The 19,300-nt window shown below is 35.2% G+C and overlaps 2 protein-coding genes across 5 annotated transcripts in view; both read right to left on the bottom strand.

Annotated features, from left to right (window-relative positions):
- Nucleotides 1–19,300, bottom strand: part of LOC141396489 (diphthine methyltransferase) — an 88,058-nt gene that overhangs the window by 46,287 nt on the left and 22,471 nt on the right. The window lies entirely within an intron of this gene.
- Nucleotides 3,501–19,265, bottom strand: LOC141396487 (uncharacterized). Of its 4 annotated transcripts, none has more exons than XM_073971984.1 (4): nt 17,029–19,261; nt 16,438–16,899; nt 9,950–10,346; nt 3,501–9,727 (listed from the first exon to the last, which is right to left on the bottom strand). In XM_073971984.1, exons 1-4 carry the CDS (start codon nt 18,013–18,015, stop codon nt 8,562–8,564), a joined length of 3,012 nt encoding a protein of 1,003 aa, XP_073828085.1. In that variant the 5' UTR covers nt 18,016–19,261; the 3' UTR covers nt 3,501–8,561. The 4 variants fall into 4 exon arrangements, with proteins under 4 accessions (XP_073828085.1, XP_073828084.1, XP_073828083.1 ...); XM_073971983.1 differs by having other exon boundaries at nt 16,309–16,899; nt 17,029–19,255; XM_073971982.1 differs by having other exon boundaries at nt 16,438–19,265.

Below are 19,300 nucleotides of genomic sequence, written 5' to 3'. Positions count from 1 at the left end.
AATATTGTAAAATTACTTGCACAGCAGCAATAGCAAATAGCTAAGCAGCAGGAACAATTTGCGCACCAACAGGAACAATTTGCGCAACAACAGGAATTACTAAAAAAACTCACACAAATCATTGCTGGACAACAAGGTGCAAATACAGTTTCATCATCAATTCCAGGTGAATCATCAGTGGCAAAAGCCCACCTCATGGAATCTTTAGCTAATTCCATGATGGATTTTCACTATGAGCCTGACAGTGGTTTATTATTTGAATCGTGGTACAATCGTTTCAAACACATCTTCGAAAGGGAAGCAAGTGCACTGGACGATGCAGACAAAGTAGGACTTTTGTGGAGAAAAATGTCCAACCACATTCATGAGCGTTTCAAGAATTTTGTTCTACCAAAACAACCCCAAGAACTTTCATTGGCAGACACAATCAAACATCTTACAAAGTTATTTGGCCGAACAGAAACACAAGTAAGTCTACGTTATAAGTGTCTCCAAATTACAAAGATGGAAAATGAAGATTTTAAAGAATACGCCAGTCGTGTCAATCTTCAGTGTGAACTTTTTAAACAGGATGACTTATCTACAGACCAGTTCAAGTGTTTAATTTTCATACTTGGTCTTAAATCATCACAAGACAGTGACATCAGAATCCGTTTATTAAGGCATCTTAATGAAAGTAAGGAAGTAGTCAACTTAGAAAAGCTAGTTGATGAAACACAAAGCATTTTGGATTTGAAAAGTGACACAGCACTAATTGAGGGAAGCCAAAAACAGTGCAACAAAATTGGTAAGCCTCAACAAAAACAAAAGATACCAAAAACAGCATGTTGGTATTGTGGAGATATGCATTATGCAATACATTGCCCCTACTCCAAGCACATTTGTACCAAGTGTCAACAGATTGGTCACAAAGAAGGATTTTGCAACAGCATGCACAGGCAGAGCAAATCAAAACACAACAACGACAAACATCAACAAAGCAAAACCAATCATGATCAAAACTCAGAACAGAACAATGTGAGTCATCAGAATTTTAACAACAACAAAACAAAATTCAGCACAAAAACAGTATCTACAACAGATCCAGTCAAAATCAAGCAGGCAAGAAAATATGCTGCAGTGAGTATTAATTCAAAGCAAGTGAAACTACAGTTGGACACGGCATCAGACATTACCATAATTTCCAAATCAACGTGGAAAAGAATCGGAAAGCCGGATGCATTTGAAACCACAGACACCGCCGAAGATGCAGGTGGCAATAAACTCACATTTTTTGCAAAACTTTTTCCAATAGAAGTGTCAGTTGCAGGAAAATCAAAAATTGTGGATTGTTACATTTCAAATTTGGAATCATTAAATGTCCTAGGCATAGATTGGATTGAGAAATTTAATCTATGGGATATTCCAATAGCGAAATGGTGTCATCAGATCAAGTTCACAGGAACTAAGTCATTGAACAATGTTTATCAAGTACTCAATGCTTACTTTCATCCCAGCCCAAATAGACAAGTCAAAACAGCACTCAAAAAAAGGGAAGAGGAAGGAGCGACCGCAAAAGCATCTTCAAGAAGAAAAACTCACAACGTATTCAACGTTCATAAAAATCTATGTTCATCAGTCATGGCCAGAAATCAGAAAAAGGAAAGTCAGTATAATTTCAAACACGGAAGTCGCATCAAGGTACATGCAGATCAACTTCAAACAAAAACAGGCGATACCTCTGCTTCATCAAACAAATTATCACCTTTGGACATATTACTTCGAGAATTCAACATTAAATTGCCGTATACAGATTCTACAGCATATCAACCTGAATCATCCGCAGAAGACAACCAGTTGAAGTAATATCCAGAACCCAGGTTCAAACTTAAAAGGGGAGATATTAGGGTAACCCTAGTACTACCACATAAAATGCAACAATCTGGCAGCATCATAGCAGTGTTGCATGCATCAGTAGTTTTAAGTTATTATCTCTCTCTACTCATTGTCAGTACACAGTCAGTCAGTTACTTTGCAACCACCAATTAATAGACATCTCATCTGTACATATTTCGTCATATTTCATTGTTCCTCATAATTAATACTTTATTTCAACTCATAAAACAACTTAAAGTTTTATTCAATAAATGAATTGATTGTTATGTTTAAACATCGTCTTTCATTCAATCGACCACCTCCGTAAGAACATAACACAGTGCGAAAGATTTGGTTTTGTTTGCAAGTGAAGTTGCTCGAGTTTAGGTAGTGCCAAAGAAATTCTCGATCAGAGTGTTTCTTTGCGCACGTATCTATTTGATCGAGCAATTGACACTTGGGTATAAAAAGTTTCTTGTTGAAAAACATGAAACAAGGGAACTGATGAAGATCTGTGGCGAGATCTGAAACTATAGTCTTCCCTGCCTTATCCCTTGGTAAACATCGCCAATTTTTTCCCACTAATAAATTAAAGTTGTTTTAATAAAATATTAAAACAACGACTATGGGATTAAGCCTGACTATTTTGAAAAACAAAATAGAAGTCGTCATCCCAAATAAAAAACGCCAACCCTCCTCATTTTAAACAATAAGAAGTCTTTTATTTTGTTTGTTTCTGATAGGCAATTTAGCTACGAGTAATTACTCGCAAATTTATGTCCAAAAACTCAATAATTTTACCCGATAACGAATTTTTTCATCCCAACTTTGAGTACTCGGTTCGAAAAAACTCGATATCGAATCACATAATTAGGCCCCTGGATTTCGATATAAGGGTGTGGTGGTTTGGTTACGGAAGTGGTCTGTAGGATAGGAAATCATGGATTAGGAAAGCTAGTCCATCGCCTGCATCTCTGGTTGACTTTCGAAACGTCGGTTGTTTTGCAAATGTATGGAGTACTTTGTTTCATAACCCCGTAATACTTAACAACTTCGAAGCTATGTATTTCAAAACGTCGCAGTTGTGCATTTTTAACGCAGTCAAAGAGCAAACATACATCACTTTTATTTCTGATGCATTCGCAGGGTAAGAACAACGCATGAGTGTGCATTTGAAATATTTTGACGAAATCTGAAAATCGCAATGTGTTTGTACCTATCGGAAGTCTGAAAATTTTGCTTATATGGCAGTAAAACATCATCCTGTATTTTTGTTCAGAACGTCATAACTTAAGTTGGGCTTTTATAAAGAACATAAGGCACACAAATTTTTCTACTTTAAAAAATTATTGACTTTATTATGTTCTAATTTTTGTTTTTTAGTTTTATCATCATAATAATCAATCATACATATTGTTGTTTTTCTTTGTGTTTATTCCTCTTTTGCTCATGTATACAAGTAATAATATTATATGTATGTATATGAATATTATTGTGTTTTATATATGTTATTGTATATATAAATATATATATATATGTATATAGCATTCATATATAATAGTTATGGTTACTTGTTCATTTTTTTTGTTTGCAATTTTGTTATTGCATATTTTTTATTTTGCTCATAAAAGTATATATGACGGGGCTTTTTTGTATTTAAAGTTTGCGTTTTAAATTTATTTGTTGTTATTATTTTTATTACACAGTAATTAATATTAGACTTATGTTATTATAGTTTTACAATCTTAGGATAATATGTATATAATATTTAGGTGTATATATGTATGTATATAGTAAATTGATGTTGTTTGTTTCCTATTTGTATATATGTCTGTATACATCTTTTTTTATTTCTACATAAAGTTAAATAAAAAAAAACAATTTTATAAAATATGATTAAACTTATGAATTAATAAAAAAAGTAAATAAAAAACAACATTTCAAAACATAAAAGCTATAGATGTGAGGAGTTTCAACTACTGCACAAATAGTCTGTTATGGGACTCTATTCTTATTCTGATCTATAAAATAGATTTTTTTGTTAATGCTATTGTTTTATTTGTTGCTTGATTCTGGTTGTTTGTTAAACTTTAATGTGTGTTTGTTTTCTCCTTTCTATAAATACATTATTTTATTTATTGCATATTGTATTAGTTATATATTATTATATATAGATGTGTGTGTTGGTTGGTTGGTGTGGGAGTTGTATGCATGTTTTACATACATAGTTAAATGGGCTTTTGTTACTTTCATTATTGTTATATTAGAATTTTTCAATATTAATTTTTCGGATTTACAAATGTTTATTTTATTGCTGTTAGATATTTATGTTGTATGTATGCTCTCGTCTCATCACATTTTCATATATATTGATTTATATATAGAAGTTTGTTTCTAAGTTTAATAATATACCACTACTTTTACTTTGTTCAACTACATTATACTTATACATACGCATGTAGGTTTGTTTGTTGTATGTATTTAACCTTCTTGTAATAAATATGGTTACGATAGTTATTTTTCAGATTTAATTAAATCTGCATGATTTCCAGGATCAAATTCCAATGGGAGTTTTAATACAAGACGAACAATTACAGGAAGCAATTATGAAAAGAACAAGTAAAAAAGTATCAGTCGGCCTAGCCGACAAAGATATACCCTCATCATCCAGTGTAAATTGAAACTTCCATTTATGGACAATATAGATTCGAATACCAGTTACGCAACCAAAGCCCTTTTCCCCAATAATTATATATTTAGAGGGTTTTTGTGGACCTTTTTGGACGTATGAACTGGCCGCAACAGAGTTGCGGAGGAGGTACCTGATGGTATGGATCAACATAGTAAAAAGTATCAGTCGGCCTTGCCGACAAAGATATACCCTCAGCTCTTGTGAGTTAAAACTTTCATCAAGAGAAAATATAGAATGCAATACCGGCTACGCAGCCAACCATATATTTATGAGGTTTTCAAATTTTGTAGACCTTTTTGGACGTATGAACTTGCGGACAAAAATATATTAAGATTGCAGCTCAAAAGTGTTGCGTGGGAGGTACCTGAAGGTATGAATCGACAAAGTCGTTTTTGGAAGTGGGTCTTATTGTGGAAGTCGTTCTTTTTTTCGATAGCGCACCTTCCACTCTTTTCAGATGGTCACCGTATATCTTAGAGCTTTTGGACTACTATGTCAAGAAGCATGGACTTGCCCACGAAAAACATATCACTGTAAACAGGACCACAAGAAATAACATCGGTACAATTTTCCAAACGATTTTCGAACAGATCCTAAACTACACTTAAACAAAAATGTTCACCTTTTACAGGGTGTGTGTATACTAAAGAAAATATCGATGTGGACCATTTTCAAAGTTAAACTAAATTTCGAAAAAATATTACGAAGGCCAAATTTTGGGCCAAATCGGTTCATCCGTTGGAGAGATATTGTGCGTTCCAGCCACTACACATGGTGACATAAGAGTTTTTTAGGTCATTTTCCCATGAAGTATGGACTTGCCCCTGAAAAAAACTTGTATTTTCGAAATGGACATAGCGAATAAATACAAGTTTCCGAAATGTTGTGTGGGAGGTACACGAAGGAGTTGATATATATAATGCATATTGCAACCGATCAATGCCTCGTAAAAATATTAAAATGTGCAAAGTATGGGCCAAATCGGTTACTACCTTCTAGAGTTTTCGGGCGCATCTTCTTAGCGAAAAGTTTTACAATTTTGTGGGGGAGCTACCCGTGAGCTCCAGCCAGCCAGACAAAAATACTGATGGGCGGACATGGTTAAATCCACTCCAAATTGTCTGAAACGGATTTCGTCCAAACATACTCTGGGGTCTAAAAACATTATTTCGCCCGAATAAAAGTTCGTATACCCTCGTTAGTCTAAAGACGGGGGTATAAAACTAGAAATTCGAAAAGTCTTAGACCAAATTCGAAAAACCACAGGTTCACATTGGATATCACCGTGACGAGAATCAACTTAGCAGGATACGGTACACAAAACAATATTTCGCATACAGCCCAATCATGAATGTAAACCCCCTCGCCACTCTGCCGTTGCATCTTAATGGTGAGAGTGAGAAAACTCACGGGGAGTTGATATTCATGATCTGACTGATAGTATGTCTGAGCCTGAACCTTCAAATCTATAAGAACCATTCAGTGGCCGACAGGATCGGAGTAGGGGACTATATTCACGCTACACGTAAACAAACAAAAACACAGCTTTAACACCCATTGAATACCCCCTTTAGCGAGGACGAGCTAACTAACTTAACGAGCAGAGACAGGGACATTGGAAAAGGTTGATAAAAAGAAGCGTTCTATGTAATATGCTATTAAGGCTACGGCTGATGATGCTGAAAAGAGTGAAGAAAACTCTATCCAACCATTTTACATCAAAATTTTCGCAGAATTGAAGACAAAAGCGATCACAAAGCAAGAAGAAGAAATAATGTACTCTATTGGCTGCCAAGAAAAAAATCAAGGACCACAAGGGAAGTCGACCACAAGGAAGGGGAAATAATTAAAATCAGAAAACCATTTTCCAATGAAGGTTAAAAAGGTTATTGTTGCAAATCAGCCAACCCAAGTTATTTAAACCATGTCTCAAACTGTGAGAGTGGAACACTTGAACAAAGGTCCCATGATCTTCTAAATTATAAGAATATTTTTAGCATATCTTTTTGATAAACAAAAAATAACAACGAAACATATTTATTTTACAAGAAAAGTTATTCAATGTGTGAGTAAAAAAATGTATATCATCAGTTTTCAAAATATATAAATTAGTGGCCACATAGTCTAGTGATTGATTGCTGCCTACAATTTTGCATAAATATTTATATATATATAAATGTTTGTCTATGGATCTATAATCATTATTTTATGGTATATGTGTTTTGGTTATGGTGATCTATGTATGTTTCATCATTTTTCAAAGACAATGTTAAGACTGAAACGAACTGATTCTTTGGCAAATAACTTGACAATATGGTCACCATCTCTAACTCATTTTTTGAGTTATCGACAAATATCGGTAAAATTAAAACGCAAAATTATGAATGAAAATTTCAAACAAAAGTTAACAACACTCTTGCTGTCGGTAGAACTTTAACAGCCCGTTTCACTATGTCGAACGCAAATGAAAACGAAAGAAAAACAACTAACTCCTAGGTATATGATTTTAAATTTTTTTTTTTTCGATGTAATATATATAAGCCTACTAAGGCCGATGATACTATATTACAATAGAAAAATATAAATAGCTAGTTAAAAATACAAACAATTCATCGATAATTAAATTCAATAATTATAATTAAAAACATTGCGCATGCTCAAAATATAATAGTGGCTCCCCAGCCCAATATAAAAAAAATAGCTTATCATACTAAATAATTATGCCCAAATTTTGTAGTTGTTTTGAAGCAAACACAAAGTCAATATTGCCATGAAAACCAAAGTTTAGGTGTTTTTCGTTTCGCAATAATTTTCTTTCGACATAGTGAAACATTCCCCAAGTCTACTTTCTTTTGGTGGCTAACTTACCGAAAAATGATGTTAATTACCGAATTTATAAGCATTTTATTTTAACGATTTTTATCGGTAACTCAAAAAAGGTTTTGGAGAATCAAGTTACAGTATTTAATTTTACGAAGAGGACTTTAAAAAGAAAGTTGACAACAAATTTTGCAATATTAGGGGCAAATTAAAGGAAATATATTTCTTCGAGGATTTGGGATGAATGTTCAAAAAAATATTTCCAGTATGATTCGGAATTAAATAGTACAAAATATTATTATTCAACATCCACAACTAATACACTTGCTGAGCTGCTTAACCAACATTGAAGAGTAGCAAAAGAGTTTGGTATTGAATTTCACTGACTTTCTTTTTCATGGTCTGCTCCACTATGACTATTCGAAAACAAATTTGTCTGAACTACTACCAAACTTCCGTTTTTTTTAATATTTGATTCATTTTTTTTTCAATCATACAAACATTTTCTTCAACAAAAGGAGTTTGGTAATAATTCGAACGAATTTGAATCGTCTTAGAGAAACAGACCATTAATGTTTAAATCTATCAATCATTCAGCTCAACTCCAAAAAATGAATGAATACTAATTATGAAAAGAATTTACCAATTTTTTAACGATAATTAAATGAAGCAAAAAAAAAGATGGCCAGCCATCTTAGTCGAAATATTTTTTTTTAGAATATTCAATTTAATTTTGAAACATAACCTTAAAAATTATAAGTGTGTATCCCTTCAAAGCCGAAAATTTATGATGTTGTATGCACTTGCTGAATGGAAACTTGATGTTGTTTAAACTCATATGAGATTTGAAACATAGCCACCAATAAGTATTAGAGACAAATTCATTCCAAACTCAAAATCTTCATGATTCACATCAATTTATGTGTCTGTGTATTAGAGGTACATCTCGATTAAATCGTATAGCGGAGGCTTAGAAATGGCTTCAAAGATGTTTAAAACAGTATCGATCATATCGAAAAAGTGGGGTTAAAACGCAATTTTACAAATATTCTGTACCGTTGCCATAGCAAGATATTCGTTTCAATCTCACAAAGACTAAATTTTTTACAAAATTTTGAATTTTTTATATGGCCACCATTATTCATTCTCTTTTCCAATTCTCTCTCATCATTCGTTTTCTTTTGTTTTGTTTTTCTTACTTGGTTTTCATTACAATTATTGGTTCGAGAATTTTCAACATATCATTGTTATTTTCTGGCTGTTGTTGTTGCTGTGTTGGATTTGTTTGATTGTTAAAGTCCTTGCCTTGCTGTTGTTGTTTTAAAAAATTATTATTGTTATTAGTGTTATTATTGTTGTTGTTATTATTATTGATGTGGTTGAGTAGATTTGGTGTTTGGAGCATACGTTGTTGCAATAATATTTGATGTTGTTGTTGTTGCTGTTGCTGCTGCTGTTGTTGCTGCTGTTGTTGTTGCTGTTGTTGTAGTTGATGATCCTGACTATTTGATGGACTGCTCTCCTGCGATAAGCTGCCGCCACTTAAACTGCCACCGCTATGAAGATCAGCATTTAGATTGTTTTTGGTATCATAGCCATTTGTTGAGGCACCACCGGCTGAATTATAGAGGTCTGTGGATGGTGATGTTACACCACCACTCCCATTACCACCACCGGCAGCATCATTTTCAGACTTAACTCGATTATAGTGGGGAGTGTGGGTTCGTAAACGACGCATTCGTGCATATTCTGCCTGTTTGGCAAGGCGTACCTTTCGTTCCTCGGGTGTTTCGGTGGCACGTATTTCGGCACGTTTCTGACGAGCACGTTCACTAAGCTTTTGCAAACGTACCGCCCGCTGTTCGGGTGTTTCATTAGCCCTTAAAGCTCGCTGATGGGCTGCCATTTTTTCCAAACGTTTACGTTTTTCATCATCGTTTTCGTATTTCAGTTTACGTGGCGTGGGAGAAAGTTGGGAATGTTGTTGCTGTTGTTCTGGCTGTTGCTGCTGTTGTTGTTGTTGATCCTGATGTTGCTGTAACTGTTGTTGCTGCAATTGTATTTGCTGTGGTTGTTGTTGCTGCTGCTGTTGTTGTTGTTGCAACTGTGCCAACTGCTGATATGATTGACCACGTCCGCGTCGCTGTCCCAAATTCGGGGATGCCAACATTTGATTGATCTCTTGCTCCAGCAGTGCACTCATTTTCTGTTGATGCTGTTGCAGTACATCGTCCTGCGACGTATTCAGTGAATCTTTACTATTGTTGTTGTTAAATATCAGCTTTCTAGGACGACCGCGGACCGCTTTTGGAAAATCCTGTAAAACGTTTTGCTGCTGCTGTTGTTGTTGTTGATTTGCTGCTGCGTTGTTGTTACCACAACCAACCGAATTACCCAGAATTTTGTGACAAAAAAGACAACAGATGAAGGAACACAAATGACACAGAAGAAAAAAAGAAGAAAAACAAAGAAGAAACAAAGCAAAAACAAAAAGAATTCACGTTAGTAACAATAACAAACAATGGCTAGAGTTCTATGGCGAAGAGGAGCGGCCGCCGCTCTCCTTCAACATTTTACGCGTACCCGAATTAGTTGGCGATGATCCTGTGTTGGTGGTGTTCGATCCCCCCACGCTATTCGTTGATGTTGTAAAATGTACGGGGGTGAATGGTGGCGGTACGGTATTAGGCGCTATACCCAGCTGAAAGCCATTATGATACATGGGATAGTAAGCGGCTGTTTGTGTTGGTGTATTCGGCGGTGTTGTCACTGCAACAGTGGTATTGGCTGTTGCAACTGCAGCTGCTGCTGGAAATGTGGCCAAATAGGGGAATTGATTGTAGAGTGGTGTGGGAGGATTTTGAATTTGTGGATGTGTTGTCTTCAGTTTTTGTCCCTCGTTTTTCTCAGCATTATTGGAGACTCCACCAACAGACCCGCTGTTGTTGATATTACTGCTTGGTGAGTTGTTGTTGTTTGTCTAAAATAATGCACGCATGTAACTCTTGCTTAAGTATTAAGTGGTGCTATTTGGATTTTGGGGTGGGGGTACGGTACATATTTAAAAGGAATGATATATAGAATAATATTTTGTTTTGAATAAAAAATGAACCAAAAAAACGTCTTATAGAAACAACACGAAAAAGATAACAATAACAATAAAAGCTAATAATAAAATAAGGACTGATATCAATATTGGGTAATATGGCATCAGATCGATATCTATAATTATGACACAGGCGGTGGGTATGTGTATGTGTTTGGCAAGATTTTCTCAAAATTTCTATACCAAAACTGAACATGTATCTACCTAACTTTATATTGCAACGTTTATTTTGAGATCATAACTCTAGTTATTGAATATTTTGAGATATTGTAAGGAATTGTTGTAGACATTGTCGTCTGAGAGAACTTTTATTCTGCAGATCATAGGGACGACATTCATGGTTGTTATATCAATACCTCTTGTAAAGGTGTTTGTAATTCTAATAAATCTGTGATTCTACATTAATTCATTGGAGTTTACCAAAGGTATAGAACGGAATCATGTCCAAGATGGCTGATGAGGACTGGTATATATGGAAAAAGCAAATTCAAGCAATATCTTGAATGGATACTAAGCCCGTCTGTCAAAAAGTTTAAAACAAAGATTATTATAAAATGTATTGATATACTATACGAAATATTCTGGGGAAACCGGGAATCCTTAACGCTTTCGCGGACGCAATTCGATTTAAAGTCATAATTTGAGTATACTTAATATTTAAATTAAAACGAAAGAGGTACAGAGATTAAAAACTGAGGTTGTTAAAACGTGGCCTACACCAAAGACTGTGGGGTTCAAACAAACCACAACCAGCTGAACATAGCCAAGCTGTTACTATATTAACACAAAACAGATTGTAAAGCGGCTATGTTCTTTGTAAAAGGCACAGTCGAAGTAGGGTGGTGTCCATAACCAAAACCATTTAACCCTATTTACAGCTGTGTTCAAAGTAATAGGAGTGCTCATTCACACCAAGGGAATGGTCGAATAAACATGGTTAAACTTACCCATTTTGGTTTATTTTGAATTTGTTTAACATTGTTGACATCCCAACAGATAATTGATCAGCAGAAATGCGGCAATATGTTTTAAATTATTTACTGTTTACACCAACATTATAAATCTCCTTTAAATTTGTTGTTCAAAAAAATAGGAGTGCGGAAAAAAAGGACAATAAAAAATGTTTAGTTGAGTTTAAGATCAAAATTGTCTATATTTTAGTTGACAGTAGTGAATTCAATATATTTTATGAGATTTGATGGCTGTTTGAAAACAAAAGTCCTTTGGGGGTAGCCTAAAACCAGGTGATTGTCCTTGCAGCGATTTCTTCCATAAATTGAGCACTTATTGGGTAACTCAATGGATTTTATAGACAGAACTTTAGTGATTAGAGTTTTTTGATGCTCTGGCTGTTATCTCGAACAATATATAATGAGCGGTATCCCGGAAATTCGTGTATTTTGATCCTTGAGCCGAGTTAAAGCCGGTTTCCATTAACTCTTTACGTAAGGATCGGTTAAAAAAGCGAATCTATAAGGCATTAATTTCTCGATCAAGTGATGTTTTAAGGTCCTTAGTATCTTAACTGCACGCAGAATTCAATATATGGTTCATTTTTGAATAATTGGATGATTGGCACATATGAGATATTGTTCAAAACGCTTTGTTGAGAAGGAAACTTTAAAGACAAACTTTTGAAGTTGGCCTAAGATTATTTTTATTAGGTTTTGCATCGTATAATAAACAGTTTTCTAATGAAACTAACCTAAATGAAGTATTTTTGAATGAAAAACGTAAGTTTATATTGAAAAATATATTACGGCGTATACCAACCATAGTGCAATTCCAGCCTGCCTATCACTAAGTGGTTCAAAGTACATTTCAACCGTTCACGTTTTAAACATTTTTTGAATAGAAGCGAAATTGATTGTATACACAAGGTTAGCATCCTAAGGACTTCCAAATATTATTTGGTTGGGTAACAAATTCCTTATAGATACGTTTTTTTGGCCGATCCTTACCTTAAGGGCTAATGTAAACTGCCTTAAACTTGGCTCAAGGATCAAAATACACACATTTATTGAATACCAATCATTATATATTGTTAGAGATAACATCGATAGCATCAAAAAAATCTAATCGTTAAAGCTTTTGTCTACAAAATCCATTGGGTTGCCCAATAAGTGCTCAATTTATGGAAAAAAATTCTGCAAGGACAATCGCCTGTTTTTGGGCTAACTCCAAAGGACTTTTGTTTTCAAACAGCAATCAAATCTCATAAAATCTATTGGATTTACTACTGTTAACTAAAATATTGGCAATTTTAATCCTAAACTCAACTAAAACTATTTTTATCGCCCTTTTTCTTCCACACTCCTATTTTTTTGAACAAAAACTTTAAATACGATTTATAATGTTGGTGTAAACAGTAAATAATTTAAAACAGATTGTTACATTTCTGCTGATGAATTAACTGCTGGGATGTCAACAATGTTAAACAAATTCAAAATAAACCAAAATGGGTAAGTTTAACCATATTTTTTGACAATTGTCTTTTTTTGTATGGGCGCTCCTATTATTTTGAACGCAACTGTATATCAATAAACGAATCCTTGTTTCGGTAAAATCGACAATTTCGTGAAGTAGGGCAATGTTCAGCTGTAACTAGATTTATAAATATTATTTGTACCAATATTGTCTAACAATATTGCCATTAGTGACCAGAGACCCTCGAAGGATTTTCTGATTCTGCCTTACTTTTATGGACATCGCTCTCGTGGTCCAACATAGAAGTGTATACTGCAATCTTATTAGGTGATGTATGTAGATCTGACTCTGTATGACTATTCCCATACACTTTCCCGAAGGGTCACGGGAGAATTAATAGCAATTTTAAAACTCGGTTAGAACTAGATTAAACGGGTTAATGCAGGAAACCCGTTTATTTGGATACTATATTCACAAGCCCAACTATAAAACCCTCCGATTATTATGCCAACATGTGATCGGCAGGACAAGTTATGTCAGGAAAATCACTCCTAGTAATTTGGGGTAAAATTCATCAAATAGTCTATAACGTTCAACTAAGGCAGCGGCTTTATTGGCATATCAACCTCTATCGGAAAGCGGATGGTAAGACTTCAACTTCAAGGTGTACCAGCTCACCTTTTTTCGGTCTTTGAAAATGTCATAATAGTCAATCAAATTTAAGCTAAGATAACATAAAAACGGGGGAATGGCATACCTATCATTTTATTCCGATTTCGGTCTCTGATGCCTAAGTTATAAGTTAGTTAAGTTATATGGACGTGGTCGCCGAATTCGGAAAGTGTTCCTAAGAAAATTCTAAATAAAAAACAATTTGAAAAATTAAGTAACAGTGTTTTATTTATAAATGCACTGAGAACTAGAAAATAATTTTTCATTATGGAATCTCTCAAATAAAACGCTTGCCGTTTAATATTGTCACAATTTTTAATTCAAATGCAAGCGTTTTATTTGAGAAATTCCATCATGAAAAATTATTTTCTTGTTTTAAGTGCATTTAAAAATAAAACACTGTAACTTAATTCGGGTTGAAAATGAAGATAAAATCATTAAAATACCTGAAATCGGGTGGTACCGCTATATGGAGGCTATACCAAGCCTATGTCCAACACTTATGTTAAGTTTCTGTACCATTGGGAACCCCAAATGCCAAATTACAGACAATTCGGCCTAAAAATGGAGATAGAATCCTTAAAATACTTTAAATCGGATGATACCCTATATGGGGGCTATAAGAAAAAATGGACCCATATTGATTTTGGTTTCAAATTCATGTATTGTCATCCAAATATTATAAGTGTGCAAAGTTTCAGTTCGATTGGTTAACTGCAACTGTGTTTAAAATTAGTTACTAGATTTGAACTAAACGGACACAAAAGCAAGTTAAATAAAACACTGTAAAAAATGTTGGAGTTTCCAGGCGATTTCGGTCCTAATTCAGAAGAAAATTCTTGGAAAATTCGGAGAAAAATTTAGATTTCCTGAATAAATCAGTCCAAATTGCGAAAAAAATTCTGGAAAATTCAAATTTTCTGAAAAAAATCTGTTCGAATTCAAAAAAATTGGTGGGAAATTTCAGATTAAAAAAAAGTCGGTGCGGATTCGGTAAATCTTCTGGAAAATTTCGAAGTTAGTAGAAGTTTGAGGAGAACGAATTCGGAACGAAGATTCTTCAGAAACTGTGCAGAAATTCGTAAAACAACTTTCAGAAAATCGGTCCATTTTCTAAGAGAAATCGGCAAATTTCTAAAAAAAAATTAGAAAATCTCGGGAAAAAAAGTAGGAAATCAGTGCCCTCGGAAAAAATTTTAACTGGGATACTGCTTTCTTTGAGGAGATGAAATTGGCATATCGGTCCATAAAACCTACAGATTCTCCAATTCAGCAGCACTAACAAAAGGGCCGGTTTCCAAAGAGGGCCAGTTCCAGTTAAGCTAAATAAAAATATTGGATCTCATTTTATCACTGAGTCCGTGCGACATGCCAAAGATCAAAGTACAACGTCCTTTGTACAGAAGTTTAACATTTGCGAAAATACTCTGAAAATGAAACAATAATTACTCTGAAAGATTGATGCCATGCTTGAAAACGCGATGTTGCCATCAAAGTACAACGTCCTTTGTACAGAAGTTTAACATTTGCGAAAATACTCTGAAAATGAAACAATAATTACTCTGAAAGATTGATGCCATGCTTGAAAACGCGATGTTGCCATGCTCAAGTCGAAATCAGGCAATAGATTCATTTTCATAAATGGGAATCTTGCCATTTGGCCCAAGAATGGTTCCAACGATTTAGTGTATAATGCAGGAAATGGCTCTCGCTTGCATTACCATGCCAGAATATATTGCTCTACATGGTATCTCGGTTGCGATCCTTACCAGATGCCCTCAGATCCCCACTTTTGATTCATTCTATACCACCTTTTAAAAGTCTGTAGGAAACAATTTATAACATTATTTTGTCCTTTCTCTCTCAATCTTTACACACCTGTGTAAAACAAATTATGTTATTCGAAATATTTCATTTGTAGTTTGTGACGTATCATTTGTAATTCGAGCGTTTCATTTGCAATTTAAAACATTTCAATTATAATTCATTACATTCCACTGTAAATTTTAATTATTTCATCTCTAACTTTTTTACTTTATTAGTTTAAATTATTTCCTTTGTAATTCAAATTTGAATTTTTCAATTTCAAATTTAATTTATTCCATTTGTAATTCAAAATATTTTTCAAAATTTTTCAATTTCAAAAAAAGTAATTCTCTAATTACAATTTAAATGTTTTGAATTACATTTCAAAAGCAAAATCGAGTAGATGTTTATCTCAATTACAGGACAAATAATACAATTCCACCGACCGAAACGGTCCAAACAGTATCTGAGCAAGTGCAAACACGGTAAAATCTTCTTCAAATATGTATTCCTTAAAATATCTCGCATATTCAAAAAACTAACCTTAAACATCTTTCGAATCTATAAATCTTTGGTTTAATTAATATTTTCTATACGTTTGTTATCCTTTTCACTCTTACCTTTAGCCTACTCTGGTCACTTTTGCACACCTCCACCATTGAACCTACCTATCTTTGAACGAACAATGACCACAATAAAATTTATATTCAAAAAGAAAAAAAAATTGGCCAATTGCAAGGCAACTTCACACAATACGTTAAGTACAGTTTCATAGAGAAGTGTAAAGGGGGAATTTTCATTTCCTTTACATTCAAATGTTTCCCCTTTTCTCAATCTTCTTTATCTATTTCCCTTTTCATTCTAACTAAGCTTTGGTGTGTAAATGTGAAGAAACTAAAACACAACATGTTCAGTTCGACACCATACCCACCTGTTGAAGCTCCTGCTGTTGCTTCTTAGTAGTAGCATACTTATTCTGTTGTTGATATAAATCTAATGAACTAGCGATTGTGCTGAAATGAGGAACATTAGCTGCTGTTTGTGGCAGTTTAAGGGATACCTTTTGTGATGCCTCATCGTATAGATGCTGTGAAAAGAGATTTGATGCCTCCGAATCGACCAGAAGACTGGCAGCACCTACTGCTCCTCCACCCCCCGTTTGCTGTTGGTGTGGTGTGCCAAAGCGATTTTGTTGTAGGCTAGTAGTAGTAGATTGTTGGGTTGTTGTTTGTGGTTCTTGCTTCAAGATGGCACTACCTGTGCGTAACGTTGTCGGATTGATGAACATGTTTTGATAGTATTCAATGGGATTAGCAGCCAAGGCGGCAGCCTGTTGATATGATGCAGTTAATTGATGTTGTTGATCTCCTCCTCCATTGGTGGTTCCAGCATTTGCTTGACGTGATATCTCATCGCTGCCGGTTGGCGTTACAGAATTACCGCTTCCATTTGTTCCTCCTCCGCCACCACTGCCTGGAGTTGTGGTTGTACCCGATGATGTCGATGCAGATCCTGCTGGTGCCTGATGGTTTAGATTTAAAGAGTCATTATTACAATTATTTGTAGCGCTTTGCGTCGTCGTATTCGAATTCTGTGTCGAATTCGGAGTCTGCGCCGCGCCAGATTTTAAAATTTTTTTCTTTTCTCTGACCTTTCGTGCATATTCATTGAGTTTTTTCAGTCGTTCCTTACGAGACTCTGGTGATTCATTGGCGATACGTTGGCGGGCCCGCGATGCCATTTCGGCCAAACGTATTTTTCTCTGTTCGGGTGTCTCATTGGCTCGATACATACGCATACGTTCGGCTAGTTTGATCAGTCGTTTGGACCGCTGGTCTGGAGATTCCATGGCGCGACGCAGACGCTGTCTGGCGGCGTTACGTACTAGACGCATGGCCCGCTCCATTTCTGATTCGTTTTGTCTACGCAGGCGATTGGCTTCGGCATTGCGGGCCAGCCGCTTGCGATATTCTTCTTCGGTTTCTCGATTACGTCGTTCCCGCATACGTTCAGCATTACGTGCTAGGCGTCGAGCTCTAGCTTCTGGACTTTCATTCCAACGATGTCTAACAGCTGATGAGGTTGATGAAGTTACTGAGGCTGGACCGAGGGCAGTGGTATTTACAACACCACCTGGGCCAGCACCCACAGGGGCACCACTGGTAACGGCATTATTGGTAACAATTGGTGTAGGAAGGGGTTGTTGCTTTAGCGATAAAGGCTGTGGATAAACGGCTGTTAATTGTTGTAATTGTTGATGTTGTTGTAACTGCTGTAGCTGTTGTTGATCGGCTTGTTGCTGCTGCTGTTGTTGCTGCTGCTGTTGCTGTTGTTGCTGCTGGGAAGCTAAGTGCTGTTGCAGCTGTTGTTGTTGCAAATGATGTTGCTGCAACTGTTGTTGATGCTGATGCTGCTGTTGTAACTGCAGTTGCTGTTGCAATTGTTGCTCGTGATGCGACAAAGGTACCAACAGCGGATGATCAATGAGTAAGCGTGCATTCGAGCCATTGAGAGCTAACAAATTAGTAGCATACTGCTGATGATGATGATGCTGCTGTTGTTGTTGCTGATGCTGCTGTTGCAGATGTTGTTGTTCAAGTGTGGGTTCAACTTTTATCCCATTAGGGCCAGCTTCCATTGCTTTGTACAAAAGCACCGCCAATCAAGGACAGATTTACAAAAAAGGAACAATTGTTGCAGTCGTTTGTTTAGTCGCCCTGGAGTGGACGACAATGTGTGTGTTTTAAATGACTTTTATTTTGCGCCCTGTTGCGCGTTGTAATGCAATATTACAAAAGTATAAGAACAACAATCGGCAACAAAATGACGCTAGCGTTATGTAGACCAAAATGTCCGACTGATTCTTGCTGCTATTGTTGAAATAGTTGATGGTGGTAGCACAATATGTTTTCTTTTATTCCACATTGAAATTCAACACTTTAACTTTAGGCTAATAGGAATTTTCATTGCATAAATTAGTAGTTTCCAATTTACTTTCATCAATGTATTTATTACTACTTCTTTTTCACTGTTTTATTTTCGTATTTTCCTTAAAATGTTTTTATTTCCAGCTATCCATTCACAACGACTGATGTCACTTTGTTAATTTTACAACAACAAGAGCACCATCAACAAGACAAAACATCCATCAATGAATAAATTGCGCTTTCTGGTCAGAATTTGTTATCATTTCACAGTGAGTGTTGACAACTGAAGCTGCTTCTTCTTCATTCTCGTTTGCAATACGAACAAATTACGCGTGTGCCTGTTGTGTGTGCGTTGTATTCCAATGTCATCTACATATCTACATGGCATTGGAAGGGAGAGACAGACTCGTTCTCTTTTTTCTATTGTCTCTTATTGGCGCGCTAGTTCTCTCACTCTACTTTTTGGGTATGTATGTATAGGCGAATTTCCAATCGATTTTTTTTCGATTTTCACATGATATTGCTGGTATAATATTGCAGTTTTCTTTTAGGAAAATATGGATCTTTTGCAAGTACACTTTTGACAAGACACTATTTGTCACATTTAATAATGAAATGTAAATATTGCGAATTATTTTCTAGTTTTGGGGGGCTTATTTTTGTTTGGTCTGCTAACGTTTGCTTCTTCTTCTTGATTGCTGCTTCACAGTAATAAAGTAGTTCCTTCTATTATTGATGGTGGTGGTGTATTACTTTTAACTTTGCTTTTTATTTGCCCTTTTTTAGCAATTACTTGAATATTTTCTTGATTTTTATTTGGTGTTCTTATAGTTGATCACTTTATACGCGTTTTTAGTAAAAAACTTGAGTCGTTATTTTGCTTTTTCCACTAATAAAAAATATTTTTTCCGCACAATCACCAATACGAAGTTGTCCGTCGTTGAAAAAAATGTAAATAAATTCTTATTGGAAAGCGGTACGTATATTGGAAAGAGT

This window comes from Musca autumnalis, unplaced genomic scaffold, assembly GCF_047663935.1.
Source record: "Musca autumnalis isolate F117 unplaced genomic scaffold, ASM4766393v1 scaffold_3, whole genome shotgun sequence".
Lineage (NCBI taxonomy): Eukaryota > Metazoa > Arthropoda > Insecta > Diptera > Muscidae > Musca > Musca autumnalis.
Note: the sequence above shows the minus strand (reverse complement) of the source record. Positions and strands in the feature narration are given on the sequence as shown.

What these genes read in the sequence shown, in the direction of transcription:
- LOC141396487 (XM_073971981.1), bottom strand. Translation starts at nt 18,015, where the DNA reads ATGGAAGCTGGCCCTAATGGGATAAAAGTTGAACCCACACTTGAACAA. An exon ending in AACAGCAGGAGCTTCAACAG is followed by an intron (nt 10,347 to 16,308) that starts GTGGGTATGGTG and finishes GCATTATTTTAG; the next exon opens with ACAAACAACAACAACTCACC. An exon ending in ATCATCGCCAACTAATTCGG is followed by an intron (nt 9,728 to 9,949) that starts GTACGCGTAAAA and finishes ACAACAACGCAG; the next exon opens with CAGCAAATCAACAACAACAA.